Source organism: Oxyura jamaicensis, assembly GCF_011077185.1.
Source record: "Oxyura jamaicensis isolate SHBP4307 breed ruddy duck chromosome 11 unlocalized genomic scaffold, BPBGC_Ojam_1.0 oxy11_random_OJ42278, whole genome shotgun sequence".
Lineage (NCBI taxonomy): Eukaryota > Metazoa > Chordata > Aves > Anseriformes > Anatidae > Oxyura > Oxyura jamaicensis.
Window position 1 is genome coordinate 1 of NW_023304232.1, and position 17,903 is coordinate 17,903.

Below are 17,903 nucleotides of genomic sequence, written 5' to 3' on the forward strand. Positions count from 1 at the left end.
GGGGGGGGCGCGCTCGTCTCGGGCACCGGGAGCGGCTCCGGGGAAGCCCCCGGGGGCTCCCGGCAGCCCCGAAGCGCCGCGGGTTTGCCAGGCGCCGGCAGCCGGGGGTGGGTGCTGCAGGCGGAGCGGTTCCTCACTGCTCTCTTCCCACGTGCGTGGGGAACAAAAGGAGCCACGAGCTGTGTTGCAGGGCCGTCCAGGTGCTGTGCGGCGGAGCTGTCTCGGCATGAGTCCCGAACCGCGCTTTGTGCTGATTTCCCGTGGCGAAGCAGCCAGTGGAGGCTGGAGGCTGGCTGAGCTCACTGTTGCATGTGAGGCCCTGTAGTCCCAGCACGCAGCTCAGCCCTGCATCAGAGAAGGCTCCTGCCTCCTCCTCCTCCTCCTCCTGTCCTAAGGGAGGGTTTGGCTGCAGCTGTGTCGGTGCTCTGACAAACACACCTCGGTCTCCGGCTTCCTCAGCTTCCTCGCAGCGCTGAGCGCTTCTGGCACTCCCCTCCCCTCCAGGGTGCTGCTGCAGGAATGCCTTTGACCCCTTGGCAGCCTGATAACTGGCCTTGTTCCTAAAGGGCTGACTAGGAGGGAACAGATGTCCTACGTGCAATGCCAGTGCCTGGTGGCAGTACCTGGCCCCCTTTGTTTGCAGGGAGACAGAAAATAGGGCTTGGAGACTTGCAGGTGGGGAAGAGCTGGTGCTATCCGAGGAAGCTGTGTTGGGAATAGTGTTAGAAGGGGAGAATTAATCTCTCCCCTTGCAATTTGCAGGGAGAAGCAAGGGGAAGGTGTTGGCACAGACCTGGGCAGGCTTACAGTACATAAACATACATTAGCATCACCTGGACTCCAGGGGTGGGGAAACTGCCCAGTTCAACCCTGCCCTTCTGTCTTCATTTCCCTTTTTCCCCTTCCGTTAAATACATTCGTGCTGGGTGCTGGACCCGCTCATCCTGGAAGCAAGGGAGGCTTCGGCCCTTGGCTGAAGGAGCAGCAAACTCAGTCCCTCTTGTTCTGAAGTGTTTGCTCTTGTGACCATGTTTCCTGACCCCTGGTTTTACCGTGGAGTTCCTGTGCTGGGTACCTGCTCAGGTCTGTGTGCCACCTGGTTTTAACGCAGCCTTGGGGCCCTGAGGTTATTCCAGTGTTTCTGTCCATTTCAGTCAGAAGTGGTGGGAGGAAATAAACAGCCAAGAGCAGCTGAATTGAGATTAGCCCTTTGATTTGTTTCTGATTAATTGCTCTGCTTATCACAGTTCATGGAGGGATTTTTTTTTCTGTCCTTTTTGCAGAGGTTGACTTGTAGAAGCATAAAGCTTGTTTCAGCTCTGTGTGTGGCAGGAGCTTCCTGGCCAGGGGCCCAGGCCAGGTGAGTACTCACTGAGCTCGTGAACTCTCTGAGAAGAGGTAGGGCTGGAGACTGCATTTTCCTGACTCCCAGGTCAGGATTAAGTTGTAGTCCTGGAGGGGAAGGGAGGGAAGCCAGCTGGGCTCAGACAGGATGAGTAAGGAATGCCGTATTCGCTTGGTTACTTTGGAAACTGGTGACACCTCCTCTGTAGCCATGCTGACTTCAGGTGAGCCCTGTGGCTAGGAGCAGCATTGCTGCTTCCCTGGCTTGCTCTGCAGTCTGGCACTGGGTTAAGAAGTTGCACACACAGATTTGTTTACCTGGACTTAATTGGACTGAGTTTGTGGAGTCTGCCTACATTTCCATGAGGCCCCAGCCTGTGTGGAGGCTTTAAATAGTGTCTTTCTAGTGGCAACAGGTCAGATATTTTTGATGTTTCAGTTTCTAACACACTGATAGGGATGCTTTTCTGTGTGCAAATCTGTTTGGCTGAGCCAGCTGTCAGGTCACAGCTGGAAAGGACCGGTCCTGTTTCATCCTCTGTGTTCGTAGGTAGATGTTCCTGCTGCTTCCCTTGTGCTTGCCCCAGTGCTTCTCTGATCCCCCCATGTGGAGGCAACAGCCAGGTTGCATTTGGGCAGAATGTTAAACAGGCTGAAAACTGAACCAGCAAAAGAAGTGAGTTGTTTTTGCAGGGGTAGTGAGTTAAGTCGGCTCAGATCAGGACCATCTCAGCTACAGAGCTGTCACAAGAGATGAAGCAAAAGGGTGGGAGCAGCAGTGGAGGAGGTCTGCACATCCCCTGCTGGCAGAGGGAGCTGCTTGGTTCTCAGCTCTGTTGTCTAAATACGCCCGTGGTCAGCAGGAGCAGAGCAGCCACCTAGGAAGTGTGTGCTTGGGAGCGGGAGGCTTGGCTGCTTCGTCCTGGGGCCAGATGACACAGATGCCGGTGGCTTGTGTCCTGCATGGGTGGATGCACTGTAGGTGCCTAGATGGGCAGAGCACTTGCTATTGTAATAAGGTTGTCTGATCTTGCGAGATCCAAATCCAGAGGCGATGTGACTTGCAAATCAGGGAGTGGGTGTCATTTGCAAATTCCCTGCAGCAGGGCAGGGTGCTGTTGGGATGTGAAATGTGACTTGTTTTCAGGTATAAATGAGCCTTCCATCCCCCACCTCCCATCAGCTTGCCTTTCCTCCTTCAGTCCCCCGCACTAATTGTCTGCTCTGTTACAGGTCCCGATTCCAGCCTGTCATTCTGTGTGTAAATCACTGTGTTTGAAGGTGAGTTCAGATCAAGATCAGATGTGAGTTTCAAGGCCAGTGGTTATTCTGGACTAATCTCTTGGTAAACAGTTTTTCTAGAATGAGAGAGCCTGCCCTGGCTTAGTTGGATTAATTTTAAAGGATATTAAACAATAAGAAAACAATGCCCTTTTATTGCAGTCTGAGAGTCTGTGTCTGAAGCTCTTCAGAAATAGCTTTTCCAGAGTAGCTGGGTACAAACAAGCCACTGGACATGCTTACTGGTGTGCAGTAGTCAGCATCGCTTACATTGCCTCTGCAGTTGTGTCTGGGAGATAAGTAATAGCTTTTTGCTAATGGGTCTCATGTCAACAAGGGTGATTTAACAGGGAAGACGGAAGTGCATTAGTTGCTATGACTCAGGCTCACTCAGCCTTGTACTGATCATTTATTGGCTTATAAATTAAACTGAAGATGTTGTGTCCCATCAGTGCTGGCATGCTGAGGATTCTAAAAAGGGGCTCTTTCAGTAGAGTTGTCTCTGAAATCTTTAAATTACTGTCTCAGGAGTCAGGCTATGCAGGCTGTAACCCCAGCTCTTACGGCAATGACTCCAGTCAAGCTGACATGGCTCCTGTCAAAATCGTGGCGTGACTCTGATGACTTATTGAGCTCCAGTGGCATCGTCCAAAACGCCGTCAGCCTGTGCCTGTCAGTGCAGCATCTCCATTTGAATCCTCATATTCTGAGCAAGGAGCAGGTCCCTCAAGTTTATTTCCTGCAGGGAAAAGGTGCTATCCAAAAGATCTCGGTGGGCAAGGAAATAGGTGTTGGCTGCTGCCAATCTACCTTGTGTTTTGTGTGCACTAAAGGTACACAGGGCAGTTAAACAGCTTGGCTCATGCTTGTGTATGTATATCAGACTGTCCTGTATAGAACAGCAAAGTCAGGAGAGATTTTCCATGCTGAAGATACTGGTATTACAACAACCACAGACATTTCAGGGTCAATGCTGGTTAGTCCCACAATAGTGACAGTGCTGCTCTATCCCTTGCCTCACCTGCATGGAGTCCATTTGGGGTTGTTTTCTACTTGCAGGTCATCTGTGCAGCTGGGTTTGAGCTCTCTAAGGAAGGTCAGAAGTTCACATATACATTAAATGCAGCTTTGCAGTGGCTCCATGAGCCCTGTTCAAATCCATTCTCAGTGATGGTTGGTTTCCGTTGCAGAGACAGAGAGAGCAGAATGTGTGAAGGGCCATCCAAGATTTCTGGGCCCATTCCTCCAGACCCTACACTCTTTCCAAACTGCTATAGACGCCCTTTTTCAGGTGAGTCCTCAAGTGCTATGTGATGGATGTGCATTTTTGGACTTTAGCATGATGCAGCTTGCCCATTTTCTGTCCTTATTTTTCTTGTACTCAGTAGTCTTGGCCTCTGACCCACACCAATGCAGGGTGCTTCTGCTGCCTCACCAGTGGAAGTGAGGTGCTCTGAACAGCTGGTTGAAAGATGGGAGAACATGAGGCAGAGGTGGAGGGGGACCTTCAGTGTTGCTTGCAGGCTGCAGCTGAAGAAAAACATGAGGTAAAAAGGTAAAACCCTGATAATCTGCTTCTGTCCTTCCCTCTCCTTCTTCTTTCTCTGTAGCTCGAGGGAGGCTGGAAGGAAATGCTCAGAAACTGGATTTTAACTCTGCCCCCCTGGACCTACCTCCCAACTCACATCATGCTTTGAGCAGTGCCCGCCAGCTCCAGCCAGCCCCTCGCATTCGGCCCAGCGGAAAGGACTTTCTGGAGAGGGGACAGAAGGGGACGCTCAGTCTCCTGCTGCAGCTCGAGGGGCTCTCTCTTGGTGGGGGGCTCCCAGTGAAGAGTAAGTACAGCTGAGCCCTTGCTGCATTTGGAGCCAGGGATGATGCACCAGGGATTTGGGTAGATTCCTCAGCTCTGCTGCCCAAGGAGAGCTCGAGCCTCACAGGGCCAGTCACCTTATCTGCTGTCTTTGCCCTGCATGCCTGCAGGCTGGCAGTGGTGTCCCTGGGCCCTTTCCTGTGCTGCTGTGGCCTCCCTCAGTCCAGCCTGGCCAAGGGCTGCAGTGGGAAGAAGCACTGCAAAATGACACTGTTTAATTTGGGCTGAGCAGCCAGTCATGGATGAGAGACAGCTGAGAGGTGCTAGAAATAAATCCATACTTTCTAGTTTGTTACTAGTGAACTTATCTACTAGTTTGCTACTAGCTGTTTTTGAAATCTTAACGTATAGAGCATGTTTAACCCAGGGAATTCCTTCTTACTGAAGCCAGGCAGGATCCAGGAAGATGGTTCATACATGTGGCTACTGAGGACACCTTTGCACAAGGTGTTCCCTTCTCCAGGGAAGACACCTAGGGTAAATTCAGAGGTCCAGAAAGGAGGTAAAGCTGAGCACTGGCTGTCACTTAATTGGCCTCATGTCCTGGTGCTGCCCCAAGCTCTACCTGGTGCCAGCGTGGTGTTTGCCAGCTGGTGGCTACTGCAAGTGCTGTGCCAAAACAGGAGGGGAATGCAGGAGGATTTGGTTGGGCCAGCTGAGATCTTCCCAGAACAGGGTCAGCACAGGAGTGTGTATCTAACATTGGAAAAATGCACAGATTGTCTAGTCTGCAGGAAAGGGGAGGGCTTGTTATTTCTGTGGGCAGCTTTGGAGATGGAGCTGTCAGCTCTGGTGCCATGCTCCAAGAGTCCATATCCACTGGCAGTGTTTGAGGGCTGAAGGCTGCGTCTCCCCTTGCTGTGCAGGGAAAGAGTCCAAGGACCACGAGAAGGAAAATGTGAGGAGAATAAAGGAGATTCAGAAGAAGTGCAAAGAGAAGGAGCGAGCCCGGGAGCACAGCCAGCCCAAGCCTGTGAAAGCTCTGTGGAAATCCCAGAAATATGAGAATGTGGAGTCAAAGGTGAAGGCCAGACTGCAGGTGGGTACCCACTGAGCTCTTGAACTCTCCTGGCCTGCGATGCAGAGGAAAATTTCGTCACATTCACTGACTGTTTGGCCCTTCTGTTGTAGAGATTTAAAGGCGATTCCTGAGGCAGCCCTGATAACATATTCCTGTCTTGAGGTGCATCCAGCTGGCTTTTCAGCTTTACAGTGTTTGGGGCAACTCTTGTCTGGGGGTTATGCCAGGAAGATGTGGCATTCTGCCCCAAAGATCATTGTTCTCACTGTTTCTGCATGGAACTGAGAAGGAACAGAGAAGGAGAGGTCAGCCTTCAGGCTGCTGCAAACTTGGGTCTGGCTCTTAGGACCCTTTGGATCCACAGTGGGCCATATCTCCACATTATTCTTCAAGTGCTTGTCCTGGTGAATAACCCCTGAGCAGTGGGGGCACGCAGACATCTACCAGGCAGCCAAGGTGGAGGTCTCCTGGCTCCAGTGCAACCAGTAGGGGTGTGTGCACTTCCTGGCCTCTGTACATGTGCTTGTGTTAGGAGAGATGTGGGGCTGTGCTGTGTTTCCTCAGGTTTATCAGCCGTGTAGCTGAGCTGAAACATTCATAGCTTTGTTCTGAGCAGCTGTCTGGTTTTGTGTTGTTTTGCTTTTGGCTTCTTTCTTTTTCTTCCTCTGGATATTTTTTTCTCCCCTGGTGAATACCTGGTGTTTAAATGGTGCCTCTGTTGGAGGGACTTCCAAAACCCACCGAAGTGTCTCACCAAAGAAGCTGGGTAACGCCTCAAGCATCACCACTTATGCAAACCCTTTCTTGGAGCTCCATTGCTGAGCTGGAGCCTTCAGGTTCCTCCTAATCTCTGCATTGCTTCCCTCCAGTCTGTGGCCCTTGAGCCAACTTCTGATTCATCATATGTATTGATAAGAACTACAAAAATTGGCAAGATGCCTTCCAAGCTAGTGGTTCCAAACATTATATCCCCTCTTTCTGGTGTGCTGCCAACCTTCTTTCTGATATCTGTGACTATCGTAAGGTCACCTGCTTGTCACGGAGTTGACTTGCAGTTTTCAGGGTCTGTTTGTGAACTACCTCAGACTGACTTTTCACAAACTGCCTGTTAGACATCAGACAGTGTCACCTTGTTCTGAAGCTAGCCAATGCCTCTGACAATGCCTCCCAGATGCAATTCCACCCTCCCCACACTGCCAGACTCCCTCGCTCTTCACTCCTCTTTCTGTCCAACATAGGACGACCACAGATTCAGGGTGCAAAACGGAGCAGCACTTGAGAACAGCATCTAATTTGTGTGTCTGCCAGCTTCATGTCCCCCTTGTCATTTCATTAAAGCCTGCCATAGCAGGTCTCTGCAGTATTCTCTGGATTTATGGAGGTGGGATGTCTTCTTCTGGGAGCTCAACTTCTCTACTGCTGCCAGCAAGGGAGACTGGCACGTGTCTCTCTCATGGTTTTGGCTGGGATAGAGTTAATTTTCTTCATAGAGGCTTGTATGATGCTATGGTTTGGATTTTTGGTGAAAATTGTGATAACACACCCATGCTTTTAGCTATTGCTGAGCAGTGCTTATACAGAGACTGTTCTGCTTCTTACGCTACCTGGCCAGCCAGGAGCCTGGGGTGCACCAGAAGCTGAGAGGGGACACAGCCAGGACAGCTGACCCCAGCTGCCCAAAGGGGTGTCCCACACCACGTGGCATCATGATCAGCAGTAAAAGCTGGGATGAAGAAGGAGGAAGGGGGAGTGATGGTGTTTTTCTTCCCAAGAAAACATCATGTGTGATGATCCCTGCTTTACTGGAAGTGGCTGAACACCTGCCTGCCAATGGGAAGTAGCAAATGAATTCTTTGTTTTGCTTTGCTTGCATGTGTAGCTTTTGCTTTACCTAGTAAACTGTCTTTATCTCAACCCATGAGTTCTTGCACTTTTACCATGCCAGCTCTCTCCTCCATCCCACCTGGGGAGAAGTGAGCAACTGGCTGTGTGGTCCTTAGCTGCCTGCCAGGGTTAAGCCACAGCTCCGTATTACAACTTGCAGCACACTTACTCCGCTCTGGAATTTGCACTTTTCACAGAAAGATTTCTGCTTTCTAAGGAGTCATGATCATTGTCAGTTTGGACTGTCCATCCATTTAGATTGTCCCTCACTCTGGTAGGTATCTCTGTAGGGTTATCTATCTGGTGTTGCTTTCCTTTCATGCCTACAGGATTGCTCACTGAAGAGGGACTCTCTGGTCAATGCTACATATGCTTGTGATCTGCATGTATGTTTCTGCAGGCCTTTTTTCTTTTTTTAGTGTTCCTTACAAAGTTCAGTTGCCAGGGCTGGATTTGTTGCCATAAGCAGTCTGGTTTGGCCTTTGCTGGCTGTGATTTGTGTACGGATTGCCTTTTCCCAAGAGCTTCTGCCAAATTGTGGAAGGAAGAGCATGTTGTCAGTTGTCAACTGAAAACTCATGGCTGAGCTTGTGGTCGACCACACAAACTTTGCCCGGTGGGTTTCTCTTTGCTCCAGCATCCCTCCAGTAGCCTGTCTCTTCTTGCCTTTCCCAGGAGAGCTCCCCGCCTCCAAATCCAGAGACTTTGAAGTTCCTGAGGGCATATTCTCGCTGTGGCCCTGGGATCAAGCCATGCAGACCACTTTCCCCAAACCCTGCCAGAATGAAAGCAGGTGCAGGCACAGAGGCTCCAGAGGCACTAGGTGCTGAAACCAAGGTGAGTTGCGAGCTACCTATGGGCTCCCAGGGGTTTCTGTCACTTGTGCATTGCTCCTGCTTTGTACACTTCATGTGGGGTCAGATTTAGGACTTCAAAAAGGCGTTTTTTAGCTTTTGCTTTTTTTTGGTGCCTGCCTTCTCAAACCATGGCCATAGCTACTGCATGTCCGTGGCTCTGACTCCTGAGATGGCACAGGCTGAGGGTGCGTCCATCCTGCTGTAGCACACCTGCAGTTTAGCATCTCATGCAAGTACCTGTTTGCTTTCTCCCTTATGGGGACAAGGGCAGTTGCCTGTGTGTGCTAAGCAAGCTCCTGCTTTCTCCTTTCAGATCCAGGTGGAGGGCAGTAGCATTGACTTCATTAAGCACAACGCCCGCAATGCCAAGCGGGCCCCGCTGCGGCGCTCCCAGTCCCTGCAGGCGATGGCTGAGCTGCTGGAACAGAGGCACCGGGAGCAGGAGGAGTACAACACCAAGCAAAAGGGCCACGTCCCCCAGTAGTATGTATGCCCCTGTCTGGTCCATGAGACTTCCTGCCACGAGCCCACCTCCCTTCACTACATCCCCCAACTTTTGCGTGGACAGAGGCACGGGGACCAGGGACCAGAGTCTCTCACCATATGTTGGCAGTGTGATTGATTGTGGCCTGGGGGAATAAATGCAAAACGTGCTGAATTCTTCATTTAACAAGCATCCCATAGTCGATGTGACTGGGCTTGGAAAGAATTTTGTCTCCTTCTTTCTTGCTGGCCAGTGTTACAATTATGCTAACTTGGATGCTCCGTATGCTCTGAGAAATGTGCTCCTGCCCCTTTGCAGGCCTTGCTTCAGGTGATCTTCAGTGATAAAAGGCTTGTTTTCAGAGGCAGATAGCTTGGTTTGCTTTGCAAGCATTCATCCTGCCTTGGACCCGGAGTCTGAGGAGCATCCAACCAGTGACTTGCAATTTAGGGTTCTGAATGAAAAGCAGTTCTGGGGCCCCCAACAGCTCTGGGGTGACCCTTTTCTAGGACTGGCCACTGTATGAGTCCTTTGGCTGTTTGCTGTGTCTGCCCTTCTCTGCCAGCATCCACCTTGTCCAGCTTCGTTCCATCATTGGCCCATGGATGTTTTTGAGAGGACTCCATGTTCTGGACCAGAAGCAATGAGCAGGAGCCCTGAGCATAGGCCAGCAGACGGGTGGGGGTGCTGCCAGCCTTGGCTTCTCTAGTCCTCTGGCAGCAACATGGGGACCAGCGGGGCTCAAAGGGCTCGATTCTTGGGCAATCGTTCTTGCCAGATGTGCTGACGTGGGCTTTCATTTGCCTTGACAGCCTGCTGGAGAGGAAGGAGCTGTGGCGCAGACAGATGGAGGAGCAGCTGCGAAGCCTGCCAGACCCTGACACGCCACCTGGTCATACCATGATGCCGGAGGGCCAGCGGCTGGAGATGCTCAGCAATCTGAAGCAGAGTAAGAGGAAAAGAAGCAGGGATTGCAGCTCAGAAAAATAGGATTAGGGGAAAACAGAGTTCTGGGGCACTGGCTTGCCACCTGATTTCCTGCCACTTGGAGAGAGGCTGAAATAAGGCACGTTTCTGGGATAGTGCAGGAGTCACTGCACCTGATGTGTGTGTGTGTGGAAGGAGCAATCTCCTTCAGCTTGGTGGGGAATGCAGGTTACAAGGCTGGCTCCCTGGAGCAGAGGTTTCTCAGAACTGTGGCTTTGGTCCTTGTCCAGTTGTTTTTTGAATCCAGGGATGGATATTCTCTCAGGGTCCTTGTTCCACTGCTGCCACCGTTTCATGACTGAAAATGAGGGTATAGTGTTAGGAAAAAGACAAATTCCTTTCCTTTTCCACTCATGCAGATTTATTTATTTTCCTTCCAGCCCAGGAGCAGTTGATAAAGGACCTGGTGATGCTGCCAATGCGTGCGGACACCCTCAGCATTCAGAAGAGGCGGGTAGAGCTTGAGAGGAAGCTCTCCCAGATAGAGGAGGCCCTCAAAATTTTTTCAAGGCCCAAGGTCTTCATCAAGCTGGACTCCTGAGCTGTTGGGGCTGGGTGTGTTGTGCTGCTCTGCACAAGCATCCTTCGTCCCTGGGAAGGGCTGAGAGTTTGGGAGGGAAGGAGAAGAACACAGGTTCAGGACTTTGGGCCCATGGGGGTGCCCATACCGTGTTGAAATGCAGTTGGCACCTCTTGCTATTGCTACCAGTGCTGTGTCTGATCCAGGAAAAAGGGAGGGAGATGAGCTAATTTGCTCTGTTGTGCAGCATGGAGCAACAGCTGCCTCTGTGCCGCTTGACTTCTCACAGAGATCAGCTGTCTGCTCTGAATCCATGGCACAGATCTCATCACCTCTTACTTTCCCATTTCTATAAACTCACAGGAGGTCTCCCGTGCTGCTGCCTCTGCAGTTTCTTGTCCCTCTCTTCCTCCGAGGTCATGGCTCATTCTGGGCACTTGCAGACTTGGCTGCACACAGAGCAGAGCCTTGCACTGCGTGGCTGCTACGTGTGCCCTGGGCCTCTGCGCTGACCCATCCCCAGCACGCAGCCCGTGCCTCTGCACCCTCTGACCTGCTGGATGCTCACAGCAGCTCAACAGCAAAGAGGAACAGAACTCCAGTCCTCACCCAGGAAGAGCTGGCAGCAAGGGGATCTGGTAGGGTGTCTGGAGAGGCTTTTGCTGTCTGTGGGGCAGGATGTGCTCCAATAAAGCATTGTTTCCCTCCGCTGGTGTGTGTGCAGCTCCCAGTGGGCTCAGCAGAGCCTGAGGGGTGATGATGGGCAGCAGAAAGCAGCAGCATTGATGTGTTGCAACCATGTGGAGGGACGTGAGTCCTGCATGAGATGGCCTGAGGGATTAGGTTTTACAGGGCTCGGGTGCAGGGACATACTGGTGAACATGGAGTGGAGTCACTGAGCGTGCATGGAAATCCCACCAGTGCTGTCTTCAGCTCAGTGCCTCCTTAGCATCCAATGCCCTGGAGGGAGATAGCAGACCTATGCAGGGATCCTGCTGCATGAAGCCTAGGAAGATTCAGGGTAGAAGGCACTGGTGGAGGGCTCTAGTCCACCTCCTTCCCCAGGAAGGGACAGCTCCAAAGCTGCGGGCCTTGTCCAGCTGGGTTTGGAACATCTCCAGCCATGGGGTTGTCACCACCACTGCGTGGGGTGGGGAGCAAATGCTGTATGCAGCTGCCTTGTTGCAGGGGGTGGCTCGATCCCTGAGCAGGATTTGGGGCTTGTCTGGGCACTGGGATGTTGCAGGGCAGCCTTGCCCTGTGTCCGCAGCCCTGCAGTGCCCTGGGCTGTTGGAGCTGTTGCTTCTGCCAAGCCCCAAGGAAGCTTTCAGTGCTTGGGGGCTGGAGGATGCAAGGTGCCAGCTGGAAAATGGCCTCATGCTCCCACAGGGCTGTTCCCCAGGGCATCACTGCCACAAAGCTGAGCTGGCTCAACAAGGGCTTTGCTTAGAACAGCACTGGCCCTGTTGTGGGTAGCCTAGGGGCTGTGTGTGCCAGCCCCCATGCACTTCCCTGCTGTAAACAAGCCTGGACTAACCAGCTCTGCTGTCTGGTTTGCTGTCTTGCCCGTCTAGGGCCTTGCTCAATGGCCACAGGGAGCTGCTTCCAGCTCAGCCCTCGCAGTCCCAGGGGGCTGAAGGTTCTCCTCCTCCCCCCAGCCAGGTGCCACCACGCGCCCTGCGCCGCCGTACCCACAGGAGGACCCTGTGTTTGTTGGGCCCTGGGCAAAGGGGCTGGGAGACCCGATGTGGTTGGGCATCACTGCTAAACCAACGCAGCAGCTTCCCCACAGCATCCCCTGTGTGGCTTGGGCCTCCTGAGCTCAGGGCTGGAGGAGGATGAGGATGGAGCTGCGCCATCCCCCGCAGCAATTACTGGGGCTGGGTGCTGCTGCAGGGCTAGGGGCCACCCGTGTCCCTGCAGGCATCACCGGGGGACAGTGAGGGGACTGTGGAGGGGACAAGGTGGGAACGTGGCTGCAGTGGGCTGGGAGGACCAGGCGAAGCTCACAGTGTCTGGACACATGCAGCAGGACAGAGGGGTGCAGGGGGATGATGTGCCCCAGCGTCCTTCCAAAACTCCCCGCGATGGGCCTTACCGGGGCCACCCCAAGCAGCAGCCATGGCACAATGCATGCCAGGGGCTACTGTGGGGTTACTGCAGGGGAAGTGCCTGCCCTGTCCTGCGGCAGAGGCCCTTTGCTGTCCTGGAGGGGGAGCAGCACCTCGGGGTGGCTGGGGCCTGCTGCTGGCCCCGGCAGAGACGCAAACCACGGACAAGCGGGGTGCTTTCTATAAAAGGTTTTACTGTCCATTGCAATATATTACTCAGTGATGCGTATTCTGATAAAACAATTAAAAAACCCACTCGTTTGGAAGAAGTGGGGTGGGAGGCGAGGTGCTCAGATAGGCAGTGCCCGGCGGGAGCAGGCGCTGCCTTGGGGACCCAGGGCAGCGGGACAGGGCAGGGGCAGCCCCGCTCGGCCCCCGTCATCGCCCCGGTGCCCACGACCAGTCCGGCTGCGCGGAAACCCGGCCAGCTGTGAAGGGCAGTGCGGGAGCACGGCCCCACGGCTATAGGGTGAGCAGGGTGCCGTCCTCCCGCACGCTGCCCCGGCCGGGGCTGCCATCGTGGCTGCCCAGGGACTGCAGGGAGCCCCGCGAGCTGTGCGGGGACACGCTGCGCGGCAGGGGTCCGTCCACGGGGCCCCCGTTGGGGCAGCCCCCGGGGATGTAGTGGGGCGCGCTGTCGCTCTCGATGACCAGGTCGCCCTCCTCGTCGCTTTCAGCCGTGCTGTAGTTGCTCAGGTACTGCGAGGCCGGGCTGGGGGTTTGCTGGCTGGGGGTGCTGTCCGTGGACATGCCCGAGCTGCCCGAGGCCTTGCTGCTGCGGATGACGTTGTTGCGCTGGTTGGCCGGCTTGACGGTGATGATGAGGTTGTGGCTGTTGGCCACCATCATGTCCGTCACCTGGTCCAGGGACTTGCCGGCCACGTCGATGCCATTGACCTCCAGGATCTCGTCGCTCACTGCCAGCAGCCCCGTGCTCTCCGCCAAGCCGCCCTTCACCAGGCGGGAGATGAAGATGCCGGGCACCTTCTCCACACCCTGCGGGGCCACGCGCACGCTGACGCCATCGCGGATGTAGAAGCCTAGCGGCTTGTCGGAGCCGTGCTTGTGGAGCCGCACGCGGCGGTGGGTCTCCGGCAGGATGTCCACGTCGATGATGGAGGAAATCTGACGGAAGTCCTGGGGCATGCCGATGAGGAGATGCGGCTTGGCCCGGTAGTGCGCAGGGCGCAGCAGGCCCTTCTTCTTCCGCTGCAAGGAGTTGGAGGCGAAGACACCGGCATCGGACTCTGCTGCGGGACACAAGGGGGATGCAGTCAGGCAGTGCCCAGCCAGCTGGCACCGTGACCTCCTGGGGACACGGGCAACCACGTGTCCTTGGCCCCAGGTGCCAGAGGAATGGCCGGGAGAAGCACCCTGCTCCCAGGTCTCAGCAGCTTTTTCTCCCCAGATCATCGCCCCCGGCTCTTCCCACAGCTTGTCTCCTCCAGGCCCATCTCCTCTCCTGGGATTACCCAGCGTACTCACAGCCGGGATTAGTGGGATCGAGGCAGTGATTCAGCCTTAATCACGCTGTAAGCCAAACTCTGCAGCTTAACACTGGAGCTGCTGGCTCTAACAGCCCAGGAGCTGGTGCCATGCCCTGGTTTGGGTTTGGGGAGAGGGAATCCAGACTTCAGCACTCCCAATATGACTGGGGGATGTGACAGCACCCAAGTCTCTTGTCCCTGTTGGAGTAGGACCATCACTGGCACCAGATCAGTGCAGCCACAGCCATGTCCCACAGAGCCCTGCCACCCCCGAGGATGGAGACCCCCGCCTCCTGGTGACCCATCCCTGGGCTGCTGCATCCCCAGCCCCACAAACTTCCCAACCCACAATTTCCAGCACTGCCTCTTGTTTCATGGTCTGACACCACCAGACAGGGGTTGGCTCCATCCTCCTCAACCGTGGCCTGGGTGACCACCCTGTGGCTGCTCTGTGGGTCCCGGCTCCCCCATGTCCCCCCTTGTCCGTGTCCCGTGGGTGCCAGGGAACATCCCCTGGGCCCTCTCTGGTTTCTCCCCATCCGTTTTCATGGGGGAGCCCAGCTCTGCACACTGCGTTGCCAGCACATCCCTCCAGCTCTGCTCAGGGCGTAACAGCATCCTCAAGCTGCTGGCCACGCTCTTCCTCATCGCCAGGCCCATGAAATGCTTCGTTTGCCACGGGAGCAATTGCTGGCTTGGATTCAGCCTGGCCCCAGCATCACCCACCTCAGCCAAGCAGCCCCAGCCCCCGCCGGCGGCCAGCAATGCAGCGAAGCACCCCGTTCCGAAATGATCTCTGAAAGGTGCTAACGGGAACAGAGAGCCTGCCCCCAGTGACACAGCAAGGGGAAGGGAGCGTATCCCCCGTGCCACCCAGGTGCAGCACCCACGGAGGGGGCACCATGCTCCAGGTGCCCCCCAGCAGCACCCAGACCCCGTTCCAGCCACATGGGCGCTGGGGAGAGCCCACACCTAGGGGACGCGGGGTTTCTCCCAGGACAAGCCAGCCTGCCAGGGCTCCGGGGATATAAATATCTCCCTGCACTCTCTGCCTGGCTTATTTTTAGCTCGGGGAAGGGCGGTGGAGGCTTTCCCACAGCTATTTCAGCATGCAGCTCCTCTCCGAGGGGTGCGGAGCAGCCACACCGGGCAGGTCAGCACCCTGCAGACAAGCCCTGGGGATGCGCTGGGCTTTCTCCTGCCCTTCCAGCCCGCCCGGGGCCATGCCTAGCCAGGGAGGGGGAGCTGTCCCCAGCCGGGCTGACGGCACTGCTGGGACGTCTTCACCACCTCCGTGCGAGTCTGGCCGAGGAGGCACCCGAAGGGGTGACGGCAGGAAGAGCAACCAAGCTTGCAGCATTTGCTTTTTGAGCCCCTGCTGCAGGACTGGCTGCTCCAGAGCCCCCCAGCACATACACACACACGTATGTACACACGTGTGCATACTTCCCGCACTCAACATGTGACAGAGGCTCTGCAGCCGCCTTCCCCACCAACCTGGACTGGTTTGACTACAGCCCAGCCCTGGGATGACCTGGATCCATTTTAAATCAGCTGTGACTCACCCGGGGCTTGCTCCCAGCCTCTCCACATACCTCCCGCAGCCCCTCTGCTGCAGGCACAGCCGGGAGCCAGGGCGAGTGGGACCCAGTGGCACTGCCTCCCTGCCCTCCACATCGCACTGCCCACGGTGCGGGGCCACGGACACCCGCTCCCCACCCTGTGTCAGCTCAGCGCGGTCGCCCACGGACCCTCACAGACTTTTGCCAGCAGGAGACACAGCTCTGGAAGAGAAGTGATGCTCCCACGGCAGCCCCAGCACCTGCTCCCTGTGCTGCAGCCCAGGTCTGGTCATCGCTCTGAGCTGAGGGGATGGTTTGGTGCTGGTAGGGACAGCCCTGGAGCACCCCATGGGCTCTGTTTCCCCCCCTGCCACCAGCCTGGATGGCCTCTGCTGGCCGCATGCCACATGGCCGCGCAGGAAACAAGTTCAGGGCATCCGCCACCAGCAAGAGTCCAGGAAAACCCAACCCACCGGCAGGGGTAGGCTGCTGAGACCCAGCAGTGTCACCCCTCGCCCAGGGGCTTTGTACCAACAGCATGAGCAAGAGCCAGCGGGATGCTCCAGGCGCCGTGCCAGGGACACTGGGACTTTTAGAGCAGGCTCCACCTTCGTGCACTTTTGCTTAATGTTTAAAAAGCCTCAGTGCTATTAAAGGAGCAGAAGGGGACCTCGCAAGGAGGGCTTGTCTCCATTGCCCCTGCAAAGAGGTGACATACCCGAGGCATTTGTCACTGGGAGGCTTTCAGCCTTGCAGCACCAGGCAGCTGTGATCGGGATGCTGCTGTCACGGCTGTCTGGCACTCCGATACGAGCTGCTCTCCAGGTGTGCACTCCTGCAGCCAGGACAAGGCCCTGGGCAGCCAGGAAGGGGCCAAGCCCCCTCCCCCTGCAAAGCCCCCGGTGGTGCCCAAGAGCCCTGACAACACAGGCTGGGTGGCAGCAGTGTCACCTCTTCCCAAGCCATCCACCAAAGCAGTGGCAGGAGGGAACAGAGGCAGCCCTGCGGCCGGCACGGGAGCCGTGGGATGCCGTTTGCTCGTCTCTTTTCATGGAGAGGACGGATCCAGCGCCCTTCTCTGACTGCTACTGACCCTTTTTCTGGATGATGACCCTGAGGAGGGGGTTGGCGGAGGACAGGGCCTTGTGGTAGTTGTCATCATTGTTGATGGGCAGCAGGTCGCCGTGCACATCCGTGTAGCCCAGCAGCACATCCACGCGGGGGATCTGGTGCACGCTCTGCAGCAGGCGATAGAAGTCCTGGAATGTGCCCACACTGGAGCGCTTGATGGCGAAACGGCGAAACTCGGCATCAAACTGCAGAGGAGGAGGAAGAGGAGGTAAAGGTGCTCGCACGCTGGAGGAAGGCTCAGCAGGACCCTCTGTCTGTCATTAACGGGGCGTTAATCTGGAGACAGGGCAGGCGCTGGCTGAGCCTCTATCCCCAGCCGGCATGGGGGGACTGTGACACCAGGAGGCCCTTGCCTGTGACATGTGTACTGCTGTAGCACATCGTGAGCAGCAGCGTTAATTATTGCCTCCTTCGGTCACGACGAATGAGAAGCCAATTAAGAACAGGCTCTGGAAGGCAGCAAGAGGAATGGCACCGCACCTGCGGGGCGGGCAGCGGCGATGGGTGCACCCTGGGGAGGAGAGCACCGCACGCCCCAGCGCGGGTGCCGGGGATGCGGGACCAGCTGTGCCGGGGCAAAGCCCCCAGGATGGAGCGGGACAGGCACTGCAGAGCTGTCAGCTGGGGAAAGCCCTAGGAGAAGACGGGGAATTGGGAGCTGGTGCAAACCCACTGGGTCCGCGGGGGCAAGGAACTCTCCCTGGTGAAGATTTGGGCTGGGGACCCAAACCTGTCACACTGCCGCGTCCTGCTGTGGGGGGCCCCCCAGGGGGGACGCAGCTGGAGTTCACCCCCTGGCAGAACCCCGGGGGACCACGAGCACCTTGTCAGGGGCCAGCAGAGGCACATCTGTCCGGGCTGCGGCTGGCCAGGCGTGCAACCCGGGCGACTGCGGGACTGGGCACGTAGGCGCAGCTGGGCAGGGATGCGCCGGGCAGGCACACATCTGGGTGCACGCGGCCGTGGGAGCGCAGGGGCAGGTGTGGCGAGGGGAGGCGGCACGGCTCCCTGCTGGCACCCCGGGGAAGAGCGCCCTAGCGAGCGTGCACAGCTGGCCGGCGGTGTCCGCGGCCCGCTCCACCGGCGGGGCCGTCCGCCCCGGCGATGCTCCTGCGGCTGGCACCGGCCGGCACGGCCCCGCACTGACATTCCGCGGCGGTCGGGCCGGGCCGGGCCGGGCTCGGACAGCGCCGCCGCAGCGCCGGGGAGCGGAGCGGGGCGCATCGCGGCCGGGCTCCCGCGCCGCCGTCGCCGCCCGGTGCGCGCTGCTGCCCCCAACGCGCGTTACCGGCACGTCCGGCCGGGCACCGGCACCGGCGCTTACCTTGCTCTTGACCTCGATGACGGGCTCGGCGGAGCGC

The 17,903-nt window shown here is 56.4% G+C and overlaps 2 protein-coding genes across 3 annotated transcripts; one reads left to right on the top strand and one right to left on the bottom strand.

Annotated features, from left to right (window-relative positions):
• Window positions 1–1,277: 1,277 nt before the first annotated feature.
• On the top strand, window positions 1,278–10,959 carry ENKD1 (enkurin domain containing 1). 2 transcript variants are annotated; one of them, XM_035312248.1, is made up of 9 exons: window positions 1,278–1,347; window positions 2,578–2,625; window positions 3,816–3,916; window positions 4,236–4,460; window positions 5,365–5,537; window positions 8,079–8,240; window positions 8,574–8,743; window positions 9,557–9,693; window positions 10,112–10,959. In XM_035312248.1, the coding sequence occupies exons 3-9, from the start codon at window positions 3,832–3,834 to the stop codon at window positions 10,270–10,272; spliced, it is 1,113 nt and encodes a 370-aa protein (XP_035168139.1). In that variant the 5' UTR covers window positions 1,278–1,347; window positions 2,578–2,625; window positions 3,816–3,831; the 3' UTR covers window positions 10,273–10,959. The 2 variants fall into 2 exon arrangements, with proteins under 2 accessions (XP_035168139.1, XP_035168140.1); XM_035312249.1 differs by lacking the exon at window positions 1,278–1,347 and adding an exon at window positions 1,939–2,020.
• A 1,577-nt stretch (window positions 10,960–12,536) lies between these two features.
• PARD6A (par-6 family cell polarity regulator alpha) lies at window positions 12,537–17,899 on the bottom strand (the record flags this gene model as incomplete). The annotated part of the gene is made up of 3 exons (XM_035312247.1): window positions 12,537–13,612; window positions 16,505–16,727; window positions 17,867–17,899. Coding segments are annotated over 3 exons (1,044 nt in total), but the record flags the coding sequence as incomplete, so codon positions are not given.
• Between the last annotated feature and the right edge of the window lie 4 nt (window positions 17,900–17,903).